At 42.1% G+C, this 22,688-nt stretch overlaps 1 protein-coding gene across 4 annotated transcripts in view; it reads left to right on the top strand.

The window, feature by feature from the left end:
• LOC129633733 (neuronal acetylcholine receptor subunit alpha-7) overlaps window positions 1-22,688 on the top strand; it is a 148,829-nt gene that overhangs the window by 112,039 nt on the left and 14,102 nt on the right. For 3 of the 4 annotated variants that reach the window (XM_055555634.1, XM_055555636.1, XM_055555633.1), the window contains 3 exons: window positions 8,471-8,550; window positions 13,234-13,401; window positions 21,888-22,082. In XM_055555634.1, the coding sequence (XP_055411609.1) occupies window positions 8,471-8,550; window positions 13,234-13,401; window positions 21,888-22,082 (443 nt within the window). The remainder of the gene's footprint in view (window positions 1-8,470; window positions 8,551-13,233; window positions 13,402-21,887; window positions 22,083-22,688) is intronic. The other variant, XM_055555637.1, reaches the window with a different exon arrangement.

Genomic DNA, 22,688 nt, shown 5'->3' with positions numbered 1-22,688 from the left:
CATGGGATTGCAAAGAGTCAGGCATGACTTAGTGACTGAACAACAATGTTTATTTGTTGCAGTTGATGAGCCAACACTGACAAATAATTATCACCCTGTGGGGAGAGAGCAAATTAGCCAAGATGGCATGTTCAGGCTCTCTGGCCCCACATCTTGTAAATAATGACTGTGTATCAGCTGAGCTCATTTAAACCAGTGCACATGCCCATCACAAGCAGGTACTTGCTTGGTCACGAGCTACTTTGTGCTGTAGGGATATGTGAACTCCACCTGGAAAGTGGCAGCATTACTGCTGCGTCATGGCTGTCCGTTGGGTCAGCCACAAGAGGATAGAATATAGCGTGTCTACTGCCATGGCTGCTGTGTCAACTAGGAGAGAATACTGTTACGGCTGCTGTGTCAGCCAGAAGAGAGGTGATGTTGTATTAGGTTATGCTATGGCTGTTGCCAGAAGAGAATAAATGTGTCTGTATTTCCTACAGATCCTCAAGTCTTCTTCCAGCCTCTTAGCTTGTGCCTCACCCACCCTGGGTTCAGCGAACAATGTGGACAGTGTGAACAGGATCAGCAATATACACCCAAAGTACATGGTTTACCCTGGGGCTCACTCTTTATGTTGTACATTGTATGGGTGTGGACAAAGGTATAATGACATGTATCCAGCATTATAGTAGCATACAGAATAGTTTCACTGCCTTAAAAATCTTCTGTGCTTTTTCCTATTCATCCCTTTCTACCTCCAACTCCTGGAAGCCATTTAACTTTACTGTCTTCATAGTTTTGGCTGGTCTAGAATAAAGATCCGGAGAAGGCAATGGCAACCCACTCCAGTACTCTTGCCTGGAAAATCCCATGGACAGTGGAGCCTGGTAGGCTGCAGTCCATGAGGTCGCTAAGAGTCGGACACGACTGAGCGACTTCACCTTCACTTTTCACTTTCATGCATTGAAGAAGGAAATGGCAACCCAGGAGAATCCCAGGGACGGGGGAGCCCGATGGGCTGTCATCTATGGGGTCACACAGAGTCGGACACGACTGAAGCAACTTAGCAGCAAGCAGGCAGAATAAAGATCACTTAAAAATATCTTAATAATGGTATGAATTTAAATAATAAAAAAGTAAAAGAACAAAACATTGAGAATTAGAAAGGAATATGTTTCAGTGATAAAGAATTCACCTGCAATGCAGGAGACACAAGTTCAATTCCTGGGTTGGGAAGATCCCCTGGAGAAGGGAATGGCAACCCACTCCAGTATTCTTGCCTGGGAAATCCCATGGACAGAAGAGTCTGGTGGGCTACAGTCCATGGGGTTGCGGAGAGTCAGACAAGACTTAGCGACTAAACAACAACAAACTAGATTATCATCATTCAGACTCTATGACTTTTTTACATGAAGAACTCTTAGAGACTGTCTAGACAAAATATTTTGGATACAAGTATGAAAATATGAATGTATATCTTTACTCTTGCAACATTTAGAAAATGTAATTAAATCTTATTTCTAATATCTGCAGGTATTAAAAAATGTCAACTGAAAAAATCTAAGACCAAAGTAAATGATGAGTTATATATTTATTTCTGGGAAAACTCAATACCATAAAGATGTCAAAATCTCCCAAACTAGTCTGTAAATTTTATGTGATTCCAACTGAAGGCTCCACTCAGTCTTCTTGGAATTGGACATGAATAAAGGGCCAAGGGATAGGTAAGATAATTTTTAAACAAAGGACAAAGTTGGAGGACTTAGCCTGCCAAATACCAATGTTTCCATACTGTTGTAGTGATTAAAATGATGTTGTCCTGGATCAGAAATAGTCCTTTGTTAATCAAGAAACAAAATTGGGAACCCAGAAACTTGACATATTCCGTGGTAACATTTATCCCATATTTATAACACTGTTATTTGTTGTTCAGTTGCTCAGTTGTGTCCGGCTCTTTGCGACCCCATGGACTGCAGCACGCCAGGCTTCCCCATCCTTCACCATCTCCTGAAGCTTGCTCAAACTCATGTCCATTGAGTTGGTGATGCCATCCAACCATCTAGTCCTCTGTCATCCCCTTGTCCTCCTACTTTCAATCTTTCCCAGCATCAGGGTCTTTTCCATTGAGTCGACTCTTTACATCAGACGGCCAAAGTATTGGAGCTTCAGTTTCAGCATCAGCCCTTCCAATGAATATTCAGGGTTGATTTCTTTTAGGGTTGACTGGTTTGATCTCCTTGCAGTCCAACAGGCTCTCAAGAGTCTTCTCCAGCACCACAGTTCAAAAGCATCAATTCTTCAGTAGTCAGCCTTCTTTATGGTCCAACTCTCACATCCATACGTGACTACTGGAAAAATCATAGCTTTGACTATATGGACGACCTTTGTCCACAAAGTAGTATCTCTGCTTTTTAATATGTTATCTAGGTTTGTCATAGCTTTTCTTCCAAGGAGCAAGCATCCATTATTATGTTATATCATTTTTAACACTGTTGTAACATTGTTATAATCTATGCAGTGTTACATCTGATTGTTATCATTACATCCATGTTATATACCATGTAACAGTAAATTGGTGATTAAAGAAAAGATATTGATAAATTCTTCTGGAAGCCTCCTGCTAATGCCTAGATCTCTGCCTCCTAGGATCTCTGAAAGGTAGAAACAACCATGAAATTTCAGTTCTGCTCAAGACTTTTTGGTCACCATCTATGACAAGTCACATTGCTATAATTTGAATCTGTCCTAACACTTTAGAATAAAATATAAAGCAAAATAAAAATACCCAGATAAAGGACTTAACTAGTCATTTTTGAAACAAAATTGATCTTTTCTCTACAGATACTTTTCCTCTGAAATCTAGGCATCAGTGGTATCTTAACATGTAATTGGCAGCTTTATTTTTTATTAAGAGATTTAAGATAAATGACACCTTCCATTTACAGTTGGTTGAGATAGATGGATTTCCTCTTTTTTCTTTACATACTTTTTTCTTACAATATTTTAAACTTTATTATTTTATTGAGATATAATTAAGGTATATATAAAATACTGTATGTTTACCATGTACAGTGTGTTGATTTGATACAGGTGTATGTGCCATGTGCTAAGTCACTTCAGTTGTGTCTGGCGCTTTGTGACCCTATGGACTGTAGCCTGCCAGACTTCTCTGTCCAGGCTAGAATACTGGAGTAGGTTGCCAGATCCTCCTCCAGGGGATCTTCTCCACCCAGGCATCAAACCTGCGCCACCTGCAGCGCTTGCAGCTTCTGCATTGCAGGCCGGTTCTTTACCGCTGAGTCACTAGGGAATCCCTGATTCACATTTATATTGCAATGTAATTGCCACTGTAGCGTTACTGACATCTCGATCCTCATCATGTAATCATGATTTCTTTTTTGTGTTAGGAAAATTAAGATCATTTTTGTCTTTTCTGCTCTCCCTCTTTCTGTCTTTTGAGGACCATGTGACCTCAGGGGAAACAGTTCTGATGGTGCCCGAGACCCTATTCATGACAGTCCTCACCTCAGGAGCCCGCAGTGTGCTCTTGGCAGCAGTGTATTGGCCCTGGGTTTTTTGCTCAGAGGTGGGGATCGGGGCTGCCAGGTGAGATAAGCAGAGACCGCACTGAGCTGGGATTGGAGGGCTCTGCTTCCAGTGTCGGAGAAGGCAATGGCAACCCACTCCAGTACTCTTGCCTGGAAAATCCCATGGACGGAGGAGCCTGGTGGGCTGCAGTCCATGGGGTCGCTAAGAGTTGGACACAACTGAGCGACTTCACTTTCACTTTTCACTTTCATGCATTGGAGAAGGAAATGGCAACCCACTCCAGTGTTCTTGCTTGGAGAATCCCAGGGACAGGGGAGCCTGGTGGGCTGCTGTCTATGGGGTCGCACAGAGTCGGACACGACTGAAGCGACTTAGCAGCAGCAGCAGCTTCCAGTGCCAGGAGCACTTCCCAGGGCCGGATCTAGCACTGTGTTACACCCTGGGGATGAGGAGGAGGGAGCAATCTTAGCCCAGACCCCCAGGGTTCACTTGTGCCCCCTGGGCTCTGCCTGCCTGTGCTGCTGGACATCTGGAAGCAGAGTTTGAAATCCTCCTGTAAGGATGGGCCCTTGGGTCCTGCAGGCACAGCCACTGGTGGTTTGCTCTCAAGCCCCTCTAGTACTTGCCTTGCTGCCTGGGGCAGCATCTCACTCACCCCTGCTCCAACCACACCTTACCTTCGTGAAGCCTCCCTTGGTCCAGTCTATCTCCAGGCGTGTGACCAGACTGCCCTTTCTGCTGGCAACACCCTCACCTTTCCACTTTTGAGCCTTCTGTGCATCTTTAGAGCCCTTCCAGGAGTCCTCTGATGATGTAGGACCCGCACCTTGAATATTGGGCTTAAATAACCCTCCCTCTCCATGAGCACCTCTCGGTGGGGGTGCCCAGCTCATCTATCCATCACTTGCTGGACGGGGACCATGGCAGCCAGAGAGAAGAGCTTTTGAGGGGAGTGAAGAGCCATGTGCCAGGGTTGTCAAAAGCTCTGAGGGTGCACCCTGTTTTCCAGTAGTCAAGAAAAAAATATAAATGTTTGACCAGTTCCTAAAACTTGAATACAGAAGGTTTCATATGCACACCAGCACAGAGAAAGAAAATGAGTTATATGGGCCCACCCAGCCTCCAGGGTGACCAGAGTCTGCTGCCTACAAAGGCTGGGGTGCCATGTGTCCTGGGCATTCCTGGTGGTGTCGCCTGTCAGGTCCTTGACATAGTTTTGGTTACTCGTATTTCGCAGGGACTTTTCATCCCCTTCCTGTTTTCAGACTCAGATTTTAGCACAGGACCCCTTTTCAAACAAAGTTTATCTCCAGCCCTAATGGTGAAAACAGATAAAGTGGTATTAGCACATAATTATTACCAGAATTACTTTTATATCATTTACATATAAAATCAATTTGCCTGTGGGAAAGAACCTAAAACTTCCACACTGAGTATTAAGATTTGAATTTTGATGATGATGCCAGTGGTACAGTTCCGTTTATCTCAGTATTCTATTTTGGTTGAACCATATTCAGAAATCACTGAGTCACAAAGGTAAGCTGTTGCTAATGGTAACAGATTTTTATCTTTTTTACCTACTTGCCTTGTGATCTCTAGAGTCTCTTCAGTTAAATTGATTCAAATCCGTGAAGAAGGAGCTGTGTGTATGTTTTCCATCCAAAATTAATCACTAACAGTTGCCCACAGTCTTTATTATTACTATAAAAATTAGACAAGTTGACACCCAAGCTTAAAATAAGCAAAGCTCTGCCAGCATCACACTGTGCTTTCTGCCTTTGTTGCTACAGAGGTGGGGAGAGATGTCAAGGCAGATGCAGGTTCTATGCTGGAATTGTAGGATCCAATGTGAATTGTTTTAATAGAGTAATACTGCAAACCTGAAATCTTACTGGATGACTCATTTCCAAGAGTTCCAAATACATGCAGTATTCATGGCAACAGGAGTTGTAAGCTAAACTTTCCCCAGTAAAGTAGTCAAACGGGCCATGTTAATGAATACATTGAGTGTCTGAAGAGTTAAGATTTTGAAAACAATTGTTTGAGTGTGTTTGGATTTTTATTTGTATTTTGAAACACAAGGAAAAGAAACTTGGAATCAAACACTTATAGAAACCTGAAGCACCTCCACAGAATCTTGGAGTTCCAGAGACCCTAATTTAAAAAGCAGGGTAAAATCCAGGGTGAGTTTGTGAAGGCCCACGTGCTCAGCTATTTGGCACCCAGTCACTGTTGGTGTCTCATTAGGACACCTGGGTACAGGCTGCTGTCAAGCAAAGAATATTTATATCTTGAGCCTTCCTCTTCCTCACTCCCTGAATGTGTGTACAAGTGAGGGAGTAGATGTGACCTTCATCTAGGAGGATTATTATTTTATCATAGCTTAGTCTTCCTCCTTCCTTTCAGCAGCATCACATTTTTTATCTTCAAACCAAAGCTAGCTTGTACAGTTTTTCCTGAAGTTTCTGGTGCTGTTTTTTAATTAAAGGTTTTTTAAAACAATGAGTCCGTCATCAAATCTGTGGTGTTTTCCATCTTGTTGTTTCTTCTGTTCATTACTCTGAATACACTTTACTCTCTTCAAAGACCCCTCATATCTTGCTGTAATTTGGACCTCCAACCCTTTTACTACACCCTCTACACAGTTCATCCTGAAAATCCCTTTTCTGGATCTTTAAGTTTAGTCTGAAAGTTTGTTTCTTCTTCTTTAGTGTTCACTCTCCTTTTTCTGGAGCTGATGATCAAGTCCATGGCCAAGAAAATATACATAAGAAACACCTGAATGTTCTTGAAAACACCGTGTTTTTTTTTTTTTTTTTTTTGTCTTCATACTTTAGGGGTTTCCTTCAGCTCTAAAATTTCTCCATGTGATTTCTCTCCCTCCCACTCCCCTGATGTTTCCTCCACTTCTGTTGAGTGAATTTCCTCAGCCTTTACTTTGAGACCCTCATCCCTTCTGTCTTCTATTTCATCTCAGTGATTCTTACCAGCCAAACCTCCCACCCATTTTTAAATATGTATTTCATAGATCATATTTAACTTCCATATTGCCCTCTGTTTTTCTAAATGCAATATCCATTTGAATTTTTATGAGGGTATTACTTTTTTTATTTTTTGAAAGGATTTTATTTTTTATTTTCTTTTCAATAAAAGATTTTCATTTATTTTTGAATGAAAGGATTTTTCATTCCTTTCATTGTCAGTTTCTTCTTGGGTCTTTCTTATCTCTATCCTTGACTGTGTCTCTCACAATGAAGCCTGGCCTCAGACATCTCGTGATGGTGACTTTCCCCTTTAGAGAATGCTGGAGACAGAAAAGACTGCAGAGGCTCTGGAGACATGGGCAGCCCATAGCAGAGGTCCTCCAGTTGCTAAAAGGAGGGGAATTTAACTCATGGTGCTGGTACCATGACTGGCTGCCTACATTTTCTTAAGGCCATTTAGTTTTTATTCATACATAGGGCAGGATGCGAAGAGTTGACTCATTGCAAAAGACTCTGTTGCTGGGAGGGATTGGGAGCGGGAGGAAAAGGGGACGACAGAGCATGAGATGGCTGGATGGCATCACCGACTCAAGGGACGTGAGTTTGAGTGAACTCCGGGAGTTGTTGATGGACAGGGAGGCCTGGCGTGCTGCAATTCATGGGGTCACGAAGAGTTGGACATGACTGAGCGACTGAACTGAGCTGAACTGAGAGCAGTATTTTAAGGATATGTTTTAATCAGGTATGGTAAGATGCAGACACAGAAATGATGAAGGAAGGAAGTTTATTAGATACTCACAGTTCCCTAGAAACAGGAGGCTTGCTCGCCACACAGGGCCACACAGGGCCACACAGGGAAGCACCAGGGTCAATCAGAAGGCAGAGGGCTTGGGGAGAAGACGTGCTTAAAAGCCTTTATTGTGGTTTCCACAGGGAAGCGGTGAGGCAAGGTAAGCATGGCTAGAACTTGGAATGCTTTCAGCAGGCTCTGATGCATATGGCTTGTTGCTATTTGTCTGGTGTCTACCCCTGCGGTGATTAGGGTGGGTGGATGGTGGCCAGGAGATAAGAACTCCATAAAGGAGCTAGTTGGGGTGTGGGCTCTGGATTAGTTGGTTTTCATTTGATTGAGTTGTTTGCTATCTCCAGGAATTGGCTAATCTGGGGCAGTGGGGTGATGGGGACAGTCCGTCCAGGGTCAGCAAAGCCCCAGATGTCAAAGTGTCAGAACACAGAAAGTGAAAGACCTGGATGTTCAGGGCTTTTTGTCTTAATTATTTTTTCCTTCCTGTTTTGTGTGCCTTCTTTTAACCAGGTTGGTCACTGCCGTCTGGAGGAGGTTCTGAGCATGGTTAGGGGTGCGGCTGGGGTGCATTTATCTTAACTTGAACCTGATTCTGTTCTCTCCACCTGTCATCACCAGTCCTGGAGCCTGGTACCCCTAAAGGCTGCCCAGCTCCCCTGGGCACCTGCAGCCTCAATCACTCAAGATGGATTTATCAAGCATCATCTGAGTTTTGGACCCATTCATGGGGCTGAAACTAAAGCCTTGAATACAGTGGGTCCAAATCCCACTCTTCTGGGCTGATAGAGAGGCACTTTGCTCCCCCACCTCCCTACACTCTTGTCTCCTGTAGATAGATTGAAATGTCTCATCTGTAATGACCTCCTAAGTTGTCTTCAGGTTTCGTTTTTGCTAAGAGCTTTGTTTTACATGCATGTGGAAAAAATCAGCATCCCTGTGAAATGGAGGAGGGCATTGGCCCCATCCCCCTGTCCTCTGGGAAGACCTTCCAGGTCAGCCCCACATGGGGCTCTCACACTGCTGCCAGCTGCCCCACCTGAAAGCAACAGCCTTTCTCAGAGCTTCTCAGACCACGGAAACAACCACCCCAAGGGCATGGGGAACCCACTGCCTGGCCGGCTTGGTTCATGGATCCTTCTCTTGTTTCTAGTGCTGATGAACGGTTTGATGCTACGTTCCACACCAATGTGTTAGTGAATTCTTCTGGGCACTGCCAGTACCTCCCTCCAGGTAAGTACCACTCCCTTTGTTCCCTGCATTTAGACAGTGTGAGGGAGGTTGGGGTGCCCTATGGTGCCCCCAGGGGCAGCAGCTAGCTCTGTGCTCTGGGCATCCTTAGCTATCACACATGCCTGCTGCTCTTGCCTTCTTCTCCTCCACGCCCCTGTATATTCCCTGAATGTGGCAATGCTGTCTTCCTGGGTTTTTGTTTTTTTTTTTTTTTTGGTCTTGGGATCATGGCTCAAGCTGTCTTTGCCAGCACATGCCCTCTGTCCTTATTGTCTGTCTTGTGTTGTCTAAATTTCTTCCACAACTGAAACGAATCTCCTTTGTTAGGTCATTCCCATCCTTCTTACAATCTGCAAGCCAATCCCTTGGCCATTTCTTCCCTCACAACCCCAATTTTCCTTCCCACTGCACTGGATACCCGGGCAGGTGCTGCCCTCCAGGTGTTGACCTTGCTGGGCTGGCTTCTTGAGCATGCACAGTAAAGCCCAGTGCATCTTGCTGGTGAGATCTGATGGTTTCTCACATCTTAGAGGTGAGATCTGATGGTTTCTTCCTGAAAGCGTGTCTCTTCTCAGACAGCTGATGGATAACTGCTTCCTTGGATTGAATCTCCTCTCACCAGCCCATCATTCCTATCAGTTCGCAGGGCCCTGGGCCACTCATGAGTAGCCATGTGGTGGGAGACTTGGGCTTCCTGGCCTTGAGATACTAACAGATTTTTTAAAAACCTCCTGGATGGTTTTTCACATGTTCTTTCCCAGAGTTATTTCCCCTACTGCAACTGTTTGTTTAACTTCCTGCTCCCAGGCAGCCTGCAGCCACCTCCCACCTCACTACCAGCCCACATACCACACACACATACTGCATAACACACACACACCCCACATGAATACACATTACCCACCATACACATACATACACACACCACATCACACAAATAGACACATTACACAGAAGCATACCACACACTACACACTCTACATATTGCACATATACACACACACTCACACACACACACACATATACACACACACAGTGCTCACAGTAGAGCTGGCTCTGCCTCCTGGGTGGTGGTTTTTGTGCTCTTCCGGGTTAACAGAGGATAAGCACCCCAAAGGAAGGAGCTGTGTTTATTTCTATTAGAACCACCACTCATCAACCAGGGGCCTGGCTCACGTGGAGGTAAACAAATGTGTGAGGGACTGAACTGATCATAAGCAGATACCATCCACTGTTGTCTGCAGAGATGGAAGGACTTCAGACTTTTCAGGTTTTCTGTCTTACAGCTTGTGCTTCCTTGCTTCTTCCTCAACCCCTCCTCGCCTCCCTCAGGCCTTGCAAACCTTCTTCCTAACACAGAGCTTGGAGAGGGTCTTCCATCACTGTACACTCTTTTACAGCAGGCCTAGAAGTTGTATCTTTTATCATGAGGGCTATTGTGGAAAATGATCTCCAGCAGTCATCCATGCAGAAGAATATGGGGCTGTGGGTTGTATTGAAGGTTGGGGCCATTTTCAGCCACAGGAGCAGCACTCCTGACCCACGAGTCCTCTGTACGCAGCCCCTCTGGGCCCCGTGCCTGTGTCCCAGCCTCCACGGCCCCTGGAGTCCGTCAGGAGGGCACACTGAGCTTTGACTGTGGGAGTCTCCCCTACCCTGGCTGGAGGGTGTGGGGCAGTCTGGTTTGGGCAGCAAGCCTGTACCTGGGGTCACATAGACCTGTCTGGGAAGCTGCTCTGCTCTAGCAACTGAACAGGCAAAAGGTGTTTCAAGTGGAAGCTTTGAAATAGACTTGGTTATGAAATGACTTTTTTTCCCGTCACAGTTTTATTTTTTAACAGCATTATTGAGATATTATAAATTACATTATTGATATGTATTATAAATTACATATCATACAACTGACCCATTTTAGGTAGATGATTCAATGATATTTAGTACATTGACAGAGTTTTAGGACCACGACTACAATCTAGTTCTAGAACATTTGCCATCACCCCCCTAAAGATCCCTTTTGCCTGTTTGCAGTTAATCCCCACCCTCACTGCCAGCCACCGGCAACCACTGACCTGCTTTCTGTCTCTAGAGAGTCTCTTTTTCTGGTCATTTCATAGAAATGGAATATTACAGCTACAGAGTTCATTTTCTGCCGGCAATGAGGGTTTCAGGGGATCTAGCCCAATAATGAGAGGGCAGTGTCTGTAATGACTTCCAGATTCCTGCAGACACTGGATGTGATGCTGCAAATCCCGTTTAAAGAGACTTGAGGAGACAGGAAATCTATTATCCTTTCACAGTTTGGTTGTGGGTGAGGGGGTCCCTGAGTCCCTTCCTCCATTCACTTGTTTTTTTCAACTATTCTCTGAGTTTTGAGGCATTTCCTTTCTCTAAATCAGAGAAGGCAATGGCACCCCACTCCAGTACTCTTGCCTGGAAAATCCCATGGACGGAGGAGCCTGGTAGGCTCCAGACCATAGGGTCGCTAAGAGTCGGGCACAACTGAGCGACTTCACTTTGACTTTTCACTTTCATGCATTGGAGAAGGAAATGGCAACCCACTCCAGTATTCTTGCGTGGAGAATCCCAGGGACAGAGGAGCCTAGTGGGCTGCCGTCTATGGGGTCGCACAGAGTCGGACACGACTGAAGTGACTTAGTAGCAGCAGCAGCAGATTTATAGAGCACCGGCCTGTCCCTGAGAACACTGGGACCCTTAGCTGTTTGTGCCATCACTGCCTTCTGGTCCTTCTCTGGACAGCAGGGAGCACTTGGGCATAAATGGGCATAAAAGGGCATAAAAGCCCACTGGAATGGGCTTATCTCAGTGACGTGCTGGGAAACTCCCTGCCAGCTTGTCCTGTCCTTTTCAGTGGAAACTAATTTTTGTCCAAACACTACCTCCTCATCTAAAACCTGTTAGTTTTTCTTCTGTTTATAATCTAGAATTCAAGCGAGTTAAAATTATCTTCCACATATATTTCTAGATAAACCAAATATTTCCTCAATTTTTAACATAAAGAAAATGCTCCTTCCACTCCTCACCAAACACACACACACACACACACACACACACACAACTTTCAGAGTCTGTTTCTAAGCGCTTCATTATTTTTATCAGCTTGTATTGGATTTTTTAACATTCTTTACATGTCTCTTACTGTTTAGAATTTGGAGATGCACGTGCATGGCATGAGAAAGTTTACAGAACATTTAATTTTTTGCACAGATATCTCAGAATAGAAAATGTCAGTATAGTCTTTGAAATGTAAAAGACAGTAGGGCCTCAGCTGAACTTCTTTTCTAGAGATTTTTCCAAAAAGACCCAGCTTGTTCTGGATAGGTTTAGCTACTGTTTGGGTGGGCAGAATGGATTGAAGCCTCTTTAGTCACACCCAAGTGAGAGACTCTGGTATTCACACCTCCTCCTCCTAAAGGGAGCACAAATGGTCCAGGGGATATGTGCAGAGCATTGATCCTGAGACATGCAGAGTATCCGTAATGATGCATCATTTAATTTGCCAACCTTTGATCAGGCCAGCAAGAGTTTCACTCCATGAAGGGCAGGCTGTGTGTATTATGAACAGTGTATGAGATGGAGACCAAGGAATTGCTGTGCATTTTTTTTCCAGCATTATCGAGGTGTAGTTGACAAATGTATATATCATATATACATTCACACATATATACACATACATATGTGTGTGTGTATATATATATCTGTGTCATATATATGTATGTATATACATGGGTTCGATCCCTGGGCTGGGAAGATCCCTTGGAGGAGGGCATGGCAACCCACTCCAGAATCCCATGGACAGAGGAGCCAGGCAGGCTACAATCTATAGAGTCGCAAAGAGTTAGACACGATTGAAGTGACTTAGCATGAATGCACTTATATGTAAGTGTGTGTGTGAGTGTATGATATGTTTACACATGCATACACACACACACATGCACACATGTTGTGAAACCATTTATTTCAACAATCAGATTAACATACCCATCACCTCACATAGTTAATTTCAGGCATACTTGAAATTTTAACTCTAGTCATGGTGCTATATATTAGATCCTCACAGTGAATCCTCCTCTTACAACTGAAAGTTTGTACGCTTTGATCAACTTCTCCCCCATTTCTGCCATCCTCCAGCCCTTGGCAATCACTATTCTGCTCTCTGTTTCTGAGTTCAAATTTATTTTTTTCAAATTCTTCACGTAAATGATATTATACAGGATGTGTCTTTCTGTGTCTGACTTATTTCACTTAGCATAAGGTCCTCCAGGTTCATCCATGTTGTTGGAAATGGCAAGATTTTCATCTTTTTAAAGGCTGAATAATAATAATCATCAGGAATATATTGCATATAATCCATATAAATTTAATTATAGATACATATATTTTTTATTTTATTTATTTATCCATCAACAAACACTTAGGTTGTTTCTATGTCTTGACTGTTGTGAGTAATGCTGCAGTGAATATGGGTGCAGATAGATCTTTAAGATACCAATTTTGTTTCCTTTGGATGTATATGCAGGAGTGGGATTACAAGATCATATTTAGTTCTATTTATAATTTTTTGAGGAGCCTTTGTACTGTTTCCGTAGTGGCTGCACCAATTTGCATTCCCACCAACAGCTGTGTGTCTAACACAGGTCTTGGTCTGTCTTATTGCCCGTGTAGGCATCTTTAAGAGCTCCTGCTACATCGACGTGCGCTGGTTCCCCTTTGATGTGCAGCAGTGCAAACTGAAGTTTGGGTCCTGGTCTTATGGAGGATGGTCCTTGGATCTGCAAATGCAGGAGGCAGACATTAGCGGCTATATCCCAAATGGAGAATGGGACCTTGTGGGTAAGCCCAGCAATACTGGCAACCTAGAAGGAAGCTGCTTTATTACTGTGCTGGCTTAAAAAGGCTGGGATTTTCCACTCTGCTTTTCAGCATGAGCACTTATTGAACCCTGCAGCATTCTCCATGATTTACTGAGAGCTCTAGGCTTAGACACACACAAAAAACCAATTGGAAAATGCAGTGCTTTCCATGAGGAACTTGCAGTTATGGTAAGGTCAGTGCAAGTATGGGCGTCTGTATATCACTCAGATCTGCTCCATCCCTAAAATCAGGTGGGACAGCAAATTGCAGTTGATGAGAACCTGTATTTAATGATTTAAATAGAAAAATAATAATTATGTTTATAATGGTATTGAGTTTACAGTGTATTGGAGAAGGCAATGGCACCCCACTCCAGTACTCTTGCCTGGAAAATCCCATGGACGGAGGAGCCTGGCAGGCTGCAGTCCATGGGGTCGCTAAGAGTCAGACACGACTGAGCAACTTCACTTTCACTTTTCACTTTCATGCATTGGAGAAGGAAACGGCAACCCACTCCAGTGTTCTTGCCTGGAGAATACCAGGGATGGGGAAGCCTGGTGGGCTGCCGTCTATGGGGTTGTATAGAGTAGGACATGACTGAGGTGACTTAGCAGTTACAGTGTATTATTTATAATCATGGTGTCTTAGTCCATTCCGACTATTGTAACAGAATGCCATAGACCAGGTGGCTTATAAACAACAGACATTTATTTCTCAAAGTTGGGAGACTAAGGGCTCAAGATCAATGGGTTGGCAGACTCAGTGTCTGGTGAGGACCTGCTTCCTGGTTCATAGACAAAGGTCTTCAGGCTGTGTCCTCGCATGGCAAAAGGGACAGGAGATCTCTCTAGGGTTCCTTTTATAAGGGCACTAATCCCATTCTTGAGGCTCCCTCTATAACCTAATCACCACCTAAGGCCCTCACCTCCAAATAACCATCACTATGGAGGTTAGGATTTCAGCATGTGAACTTCGGGGGGACACACTCAGTCAGTAGCATGTGTAATTCAAATATGTAAAAAAATCTTCCAGTTCAGCAGTGAAGCTATGTTGAGACGGCCAGTTTGACACGGTTGCAGAAATAGACATATCTAACACTGCCAAAGCCAGAAGTACTGCCCAAAGACATATTGAACCCATAGACACCCCAAAACCTACTATTGGACACTGCACCACCCTTCAGAGAGATGAAATCCAGCTCCATCAACCAGAACACAGGCACAAGCACCCCCAACCAGGAAAACATAACAGGACACTAATCCAACCCCATCTATGGGAGCAGACTCCACAACCAAGAACTATGACCTTGAGAACTTTTTTTCTTATAAATCCACTGTTTATTCCCCCTACATATTTCTACCTTCATATTAGCCTTTTGTGGTGCTGTGGTTTTCCATACCTGCAAAAGAGGTGTTCTTTTCCTCTTTGTTTTTCTCATTTAAAAAAAAAAATCATTTTAAGATTTTTTTTCTTTTTCACCTTTTTTTCTTTTGGTGATGTTTCTGATTTTGTTTTTTGATATATTCAACTGCTTTTCTTTATAATTCTTTACCGGCTGTAGCTATTCCTGAATATATATGAATCTTTCTCACATACAACCATTTATCTTTGCTTTTCTATTTTTTCTCTTCTCTCTCTTTTTAACCCTATTTTCCACCCCTTCCTTTTCTCTTTTCTCTCCCTCTCCTCTTTTTTATTTTTCTCTTTTTTTCTTCTCCCTTTTTTCCTATACACTTTCTTTTTTCACCAAGTAAGTTAAATTGTTGAGCTCTCTTTGCTATATTCCTCATGTGGTACTCCTCTCAGGCCCAGTTTTCCAGATTGAGCATTAGTTAGCTCTGCTTTTAATTGGTCAATATCACTTTTGGTTTCCCCTGCTCACCAAGTCAATCTCCTGTACTCTTCTTTAGAATACTTTGGTTATAACTATTCAAAAGCAGAGACATTACTTTGCCAACAAAGGTTCGTCTAGTCAAGGCTATGGTTTTTCCTGTGGTCATGTATGGTTGTGAGAGTTGGACTGTGAAAAAGGCTGAGTGCCGAAGAATTGATGCTTTTGAACTGTGGTGTTGGAGAAGACTCTTGAGAGTCCCTTGGACTGCAAGGAGATCCAACCAGTCCATTCTGAAGGAGATCAGCCCTGGGATTTCTTTGGAAGGAATGATGCTAAAGCTGAAACTCCAGTACTTTGGCCACCTCATGTGAAGAGCTGACTCATTGGAGAAGACTCTGATGCTGGGAGGGATTGGGGGCAAGAGGAGAAGGGGATGACAGAGGATTCGATGGCTGGATGGCATCACTGACTCGATGGACGTGAGTCTGAGTGAACTCCAGGAGTTGGTGATGGACAGGGAGGCCTGGCGTGCTGCGATTCATGGGGTCGCAAAGAGTCGGACACTACTGAGCAACTGATCTGATCTGATGTGTGTGGAAGTGTGTGTATATGTCCCAACATTTCTGTAATTACCTACCTGATCTACTTGATCTCCTCCCACTAGAACATAGGCACAAGTCACCCCTAACAAGAAGTCAATACAAATTACTCAACCAACATTTCCCTCAAAGGGCAAAAACCAAAAGGAAGAAGGAATACAACCCTAAAGCCTGAGAAAAGCAGACCTCAAGTGGAGCAAGTTAGAAAAAAAAAAAAGAGGAAAAAAACAGAGAAATACAGCATAAATGAAAGAACAAGGTAGAAACTCACAAGGCCAAATCAGTGAGGAGGAAATAAGCAGTCTGCCTGAAAGAGAATTCAGAATAATGATAGTAAAGATGCTCCTGCTGCTGCTGCTGCTGCTGCTGCTGCTAAGTCACTTCAGTTGTGTCCAACTCTGTGTGACCCCATAGACGACAGCCCACCAGGCTCCCCTGTCCCTGGGATTCTCCAAGCAAGAACACTGGAGTGGGTTGCCATTTCCTTCTCCAGTGCATGAAAGTGAAAAGTGAAAGTGAAGTCACGCAGCTATGTCTGACTCTTTGCGACCCCATGGACTGCAGCCTATCAGGCTCCTCCGTCCATGGGATTTTCCAGGCAAGAGTACTAGAGTGAGGTGTCATCGCCTTCTCCGAAAGATGCTCCAAAGACTTGAAAATAGAATGGAGAAAATGCAAGATAAAATTAACACAGTTAATACAATCACCGAAGACATAGAAGAAATTAAGAATAAGCAAATAGAAATGAATACCACAATTACTGAAATTAAAAATACTCCAGAAGGAACCAGTAGCAGAATAACTGAGGCAGAAGAATGAATAAGTGAGCTGGAAGATATAATGGTGGAAATGACTGCTGAAGAGCAGAATAAAGGAAAAAAATTAAAAGAATTGAGGAGAGCCTCAGAGACCTTTGGGACAATATTAAATGCACCACCATTTGAGTTATAGGGGCCCCAGAGGAATAAGAAGAAGAAAAGAAAGGCACTGAGAACATTTTTGAAGAAATTATACTTGAAAACTTTCCCAACATGGAAAAGAAAATAGTCAAGTCCAACAAGTGCAGAGAGTCCCTTATAGGATAAACCCAAAGAGAAGCACATCAAGACACATATTAATCAAGCTACCAGAGATTAAGCACAAAGAAAGAACATTGAAAGCAGCAAGAGAAAGGCAACAAGTAACACACAAAGGAAAACCCATAGGATTAACAGTGGATCTTTCAGCAGAAACTCTGCAGGCCAGAAGGGAATGACAGGGTATATTTAAAGTACTGAAAAAAAAAATCTACAGCTAATATTACTATACCTGGCAAAAATCTCATTCAAAATTGGTGAATAAATCAAAAACTTCACAGACAAGCAAAAGTAAAGAGAATTTAGCACCATCAAACCAGCCTTACAACAAATACTAAAAGGACTTACATAGCCAGTAAACACAAGAGAAAGGAAAAAAACGACAAAAACAAACCCCAAATGATTAGGATAGTGCCAATAAGAATATGCTATTTAGTCACTCAGTTGCATCTGACTCTTTGTGATCCCATGGACTACAGTCTGCCAGGCTCCTCTGTCCATGGAATTTCCCAAGCAAGAATCCTGGAGTGGGTTGCCATTTCCTTCTCCACAATAGGAATAGATATATCAATAATTACCTTAAATGTAAATGGATTAAATGCCCCAGCCAAAAGATACAGACTGACTGACTGGATACAAAAGCAAGACCCATATATATACACTGCCTACAAGAGCCCCACTTCAGACCTTGAGACACATGCAGACTGAAAGTTAAAAGGATGGGAAAAGGTATTCCATATTTCTTTTGAATGTCAAAAGAAAGCCAGAGTAGCAATTGTTATTTCAGACAAAATAGACTTTAAAATAAAGAATATTATGAGATAAAGAAGGACACTGCATAATGATCAAGGGATCAATCCAAGAAGACATTATAATTGTAAATATTTATGCACCCAACATAGGAGCACCTCAGTACATAAGGCAAATGCTAACAGGTATAAGAGGGGAAATTGAGAGTAACACAATACTAGTAGGGGACTTTAACACCCCCTCTTACACCAGAGGACAAATCATCAAAAGGGAATCAATAAGGAAACACAAACCTTAAATGAAACATTAGACCAAATGGACCTGATTGATATCTTCAGGGCTTTCCATCAAAATAAAGGAAGAATATGCTTTCTTCTCAAGTGCACATAGATCATTCTCCAGGAGAGACTGCATCTTGGACCACAAATCATGCCTCAATAAATTTAAGAAAATTGAAATCATATCAAGCATTTTTTCTGATAACAATGCTATGATACTGGATATCAACTGCAGGGGGGAAAAAACTGCAAAAAACACTAACTCATGGAGATTAAATAATACATTACTAAATAACAAAGAGGTTACTGAAGAAATAAGGGAAATCAAAAGATTTCTAGAAACTAATGACAGTGAAAACACAATGGGATTTAGCAAAAGCAGTTCTAAGAGGGAAGTTGATAGCAATACAGTCCTACCTCAAGAAATAAGAAAAGCATCAAATAGACAACCTAACTCTACATCTTAAGCAGCTGGAAAAAGAAGAACAACAACAACAACAAAAAACCAAAGTCAACAGAGGGAAAGAAATCATAAAGATCAGAGCAGAAATAAATGACAAAGAAATATAGGAAACATAGCAAAGATTAATAAAACTAAAAGCTTGTTCTTTGAGAAGATAAATAAAATTGACAAACCACTAGCCAGACTCATCAAGAAAAAAGGGAGAAAAATAAAATTAGAAATGGAAAAGAAGAGGTTACAACAGGTAACATAGAAACACAAAGGATCATAAGAGAATATTATGAGCAACTACATGCTAATAAAATGGACAACACAGAGGAAATGGACAGATTCTTAGAAAACTTCAACTTCCCAAGACTGAACCAAGAAGAAATAGATATTATGAAGAAGCAAGTTACAAATGCTGAAATCGAAACTGTGATAAAAAAATCTCCCCCAAAAAACTAAAGCCCAGGGCAAGATGGCTTGATAGGAAAATTCTGTCAAACATTCAGAGAAGAGCTAATGACTAGTTTTCTGAAACTCTTCCAAAAAATTGCAGAGGAAAGAACATTTCCAAACTCATTCTATGAGGCCACAATCACCCCGAAACCAAAACCAGACAAAGACAACACAAAAACAGAAAATTACAGACCAGTATCACTGATGAACATAGATGTAAAAATCCTCAACAAAATTCTAGCAAACAGAATTCAATAACACATTAAAAAGCAGATGCACCATGATCAAGTCAGATTTATTCCAGGGATGCAAGGATTCTTCAATATACACAAATGAACCAATATGATATACCATATTAACAAGTTGAAAGATAAAAAACCATATGATCATTCAATAGATACATAAAAAGCCTTTAATAATATTCAGCATCCATTTATGATTAAAAAACACTTCAAAAAAAATGGACATAGAAGGAATCTACCTCAACATAGTAAAGGCCATATATGATAAGCCCACAACAAACATTATTCTCAGTGGTGAAAAACTAAAAGCATTCCCTCTAAGATCAGGAACAAGACAAGGGTGTCCACTCTCACCACTGGTATTCAACATAGTTTTGGAAGTCCTCACTATGAGAATCAGAGAAGAAAAAGAAATAAAAAGAATCCAGATTGGAAAAGAAGTAAAACTCTCACTGTTTGCAGATGACATGATACTATACATAGAAAACCCAAAAGAAACTATCAGAATATTACTAGAGCTAATCAGTGAATTCAGCAAAGTCATGAGATACACGGTTAATACACAGAAATCACTTACATTTCTGTATACTAACAATGAAAAATCCAAAAGAGAAATTAAGGAATCAATTCCATTCACCATTGCAATAAAAAGAATAAAGTATCTGGGAATAAACCTACCTAACGAAACATAGAACTGTATATGGAAAATTATAAGACACTGATGAAATAAAGACAACATAAACAGATGGAGAGATAGTCCATGTTCCTAGGTAGGAAGAATCAATATTGTGAAAGTGACAATACTACCAAATACAATCTATAGATTCAGTGTGATCCCTATCAAATTACTAATGGCATTTTTCACAGAACTAGAACCAAAAATTTCACAATTCATATGGAAACACAAGACCCTAAATCGCCAAAGCAGTCTTAATAAAGAAGAATGGAGCTGGAGGAATCAACCGTCCTGACTTCAGATTATACTACAAAGCTACAGTCATCAAGACAGTTTGGCACAAAACAGAAATATTGACCAATGGAACAAGATAGAGAGCCCAGAGATAAATCCACTCACCTACGGGTACCTTATTTTTTTAAAAGGAGGCAAGAATATACAATGGAGCAAAGATAGCCTCTTCAGTAAGTGGTGCTGGGAAAATTGGACAGCTACTTGTAAAAGAATGAAATTAGAACACTTCCTAATACCATACATAAAGATAAGCTCAAAATGGATCAAAGACCATTTTGTAAGACCAGAAACTATAAAACTAATGTAAGACCAGAAACTATAAAACTCTTAGAAGAAAACATAGGCAGAACACTCGATGCCATAAATCAAAGGAAGATTTCTATGACCCACCTCCTAGAGTAATGGAAATAAAAATAAACAAGTGGGACTAAATTAAACATTATCAACTTTTGCACAGCAAGTGAAACTACAAACAAGGTGAAAAGACAACCCTCAGAATGGGAGAAAGTAATAGCAAAGGAAACAACTGACAAAGGATTGATTTCCAAAATATATAAGCAGCTCATACAACTCAATACCAGAAAAACAAATAACCCAATCAAAAAGTGGGAAAAGACCTAAACAAACATTTCTCCAAAGAAGACATAAAGATGGCTAACACTTTATGACCTAGCATGAAAGGATGCTCAACATTGGTCATTATTAGAGAAATGCAAATCAAAACTACAATGAGATACCACCTCACACCAGTCAAAATGGCCATCATCAAAGAGTCTACAAACAATAAATACTGGAGAGGGCGTGAAGAAAGGGAACCCTCTTGCATTGCTGATAGGAATGTAAATTGATACAGCCACTATAGAAGACAGTATGGAGATTCCTTAAAAAACTAGGAATAAAACCACCATATGACCTAGCAATCCCACTTCTAGACATATACCCTGAGGAAACCAAAATTGAAAAAGACACATGTACCCCAGTGTTCATTGCAGCACTATTTACAATAGCTAGAACATGGAAGCAACCTAGATGTCCAATGAAAAATGAATGAATCAAGAAGCTATGGTACAGATCTACAGTGGAGTACTGCTCAGCTGTAAAAAGGAATGCATTTGAGTCAGTTCCAATGAAGTGGATGAACCTAGAGCCTATTATACAGAGTGATGTAAGTCAGAAAGAGAAATATAAATATCATATACTTACACATATATATGGAATCTAGAAAGAGGCACTGATGAATTAATTTTAAGGGCAGCAATGGAGAAACACACATAGAGAACAGACCTATGGACATGGGGGATGGGGAGGAAGAAGAGGGTGAGATGTATGGAGAGAGTAACATGGAAACTTACAATACCATATGTAAAATAGATAGCCAGTGGGAATCTGCTACATGACTCAGGGAACTCAAACAAGGGCTCTGTGACAATCTAGAAGGGTAGGATGGGTAGAGGGATGGGAGGGAGGTTCGGGAGGGAGGGGACATGGGTGTACCTATGGTTGATTATTGTTGTTTGACAAAACAAAATTCTGTAAAGCAATTATCCTTCAGTTAAAAAATAAAGTGACAAAAATAAAAAAATCATATAATCTGCAGTCAAAAAAAAAAATCTGCCAGTTTGTTCAAATATCACTAAGGTACCCTTAAATAAATATATATTAAAACTAAAGCATTTATTCAAACAGCCAGTTTTCTGTACTTAGCAAATTCCATGCCTCTATGTGTGTGTTACAACCCCTTAAAACCAACAGGGTCCCATTGTTTCAATGGTGGTTCCCTCCTCTCTCCCTACCCGCCCCCCGGCAATGAAGGGATCTTGGGCAAGCGGAGTGAAAAGTTCTACGAGTGCTGCAAAGAACCCTACCCAGACGTGACCTTCACAGTCACCATCCGCCGCAGGACTCTCTACTATGGCCTCAACCTGCTCATCCCCTGTGTGCTCATCTCTGCCCTAGCCCTCCTCGTCTTCTTACTCCCTGCAGACTCTGGAGAGAAAATCTCCCTGGGTGAGTACTGGGTCTGAGCTGGATGGGAGGGGCCTGCTTTGAGGGTGGCAGTCAGGGGCCCAGTGCAGAGATATCCAGGGTCTGCTCAGTACATCCCAGCCCAGGGTGACTCCCTGACACCACAGCCCCCTGTGCGGGGTGGCCGGGCCCTCCTGAGATTCCACAAGCTCCTCTGATCCTGCAGAGAGGATGGGCATGCCAAGGGAAGGACCAGTTCTTCCCTGAGGGGTCTGTGCCTTCTCCCCTCCTGACACCCCTCCACACCCCTTGGTGGCAGCCAGCTGGGATATGTTGTGGACAGAACACCGTTAAGTTTAATATAGTATCAGCTTGCATTTCTATATTGTCACACACAATGTAATTCCTTACCATCCTCCAATAGGAAGATAAGAAAACTATGATTTAGATTGGTGAAATGAGTCCCGCAACATCTCAAAGAGTTACTAAAGATTGTGTTTGATACACATAGAAATCATTCTCAAACCTATAACTTCTGACTACAAGTGTCTGACTACTGTAGTCGACTTTCTGACTACAAAGCTCAACCAAAAAGTGAAAGTATGTTTTATTTGGTGGACTTTCTAAGGACTTCAGGCTTGGGCTAAA

The sequence above is a fragment of the Bubalus kerabau genome, chromosome 19 (genome assembly GCF_029407905.1).
Source record: "Bubalus kerabau isolate K-KA32 ecotype Philippines breed swamp buffalo chromosome 19, PCC_UOA_SB_1v2, whole genome shotgun sequence".
Lineage (NCBI taxonomy): Eukaryota > Metazoa > Chordata > Mammalia > Artiodactyla > Bovidae > Bubalus > Bubalus kerabau.
Note: the sequence above shows the minus strand (reverse complement) of the source record. Positions and strands in the feature narration are given on the sequence as shown.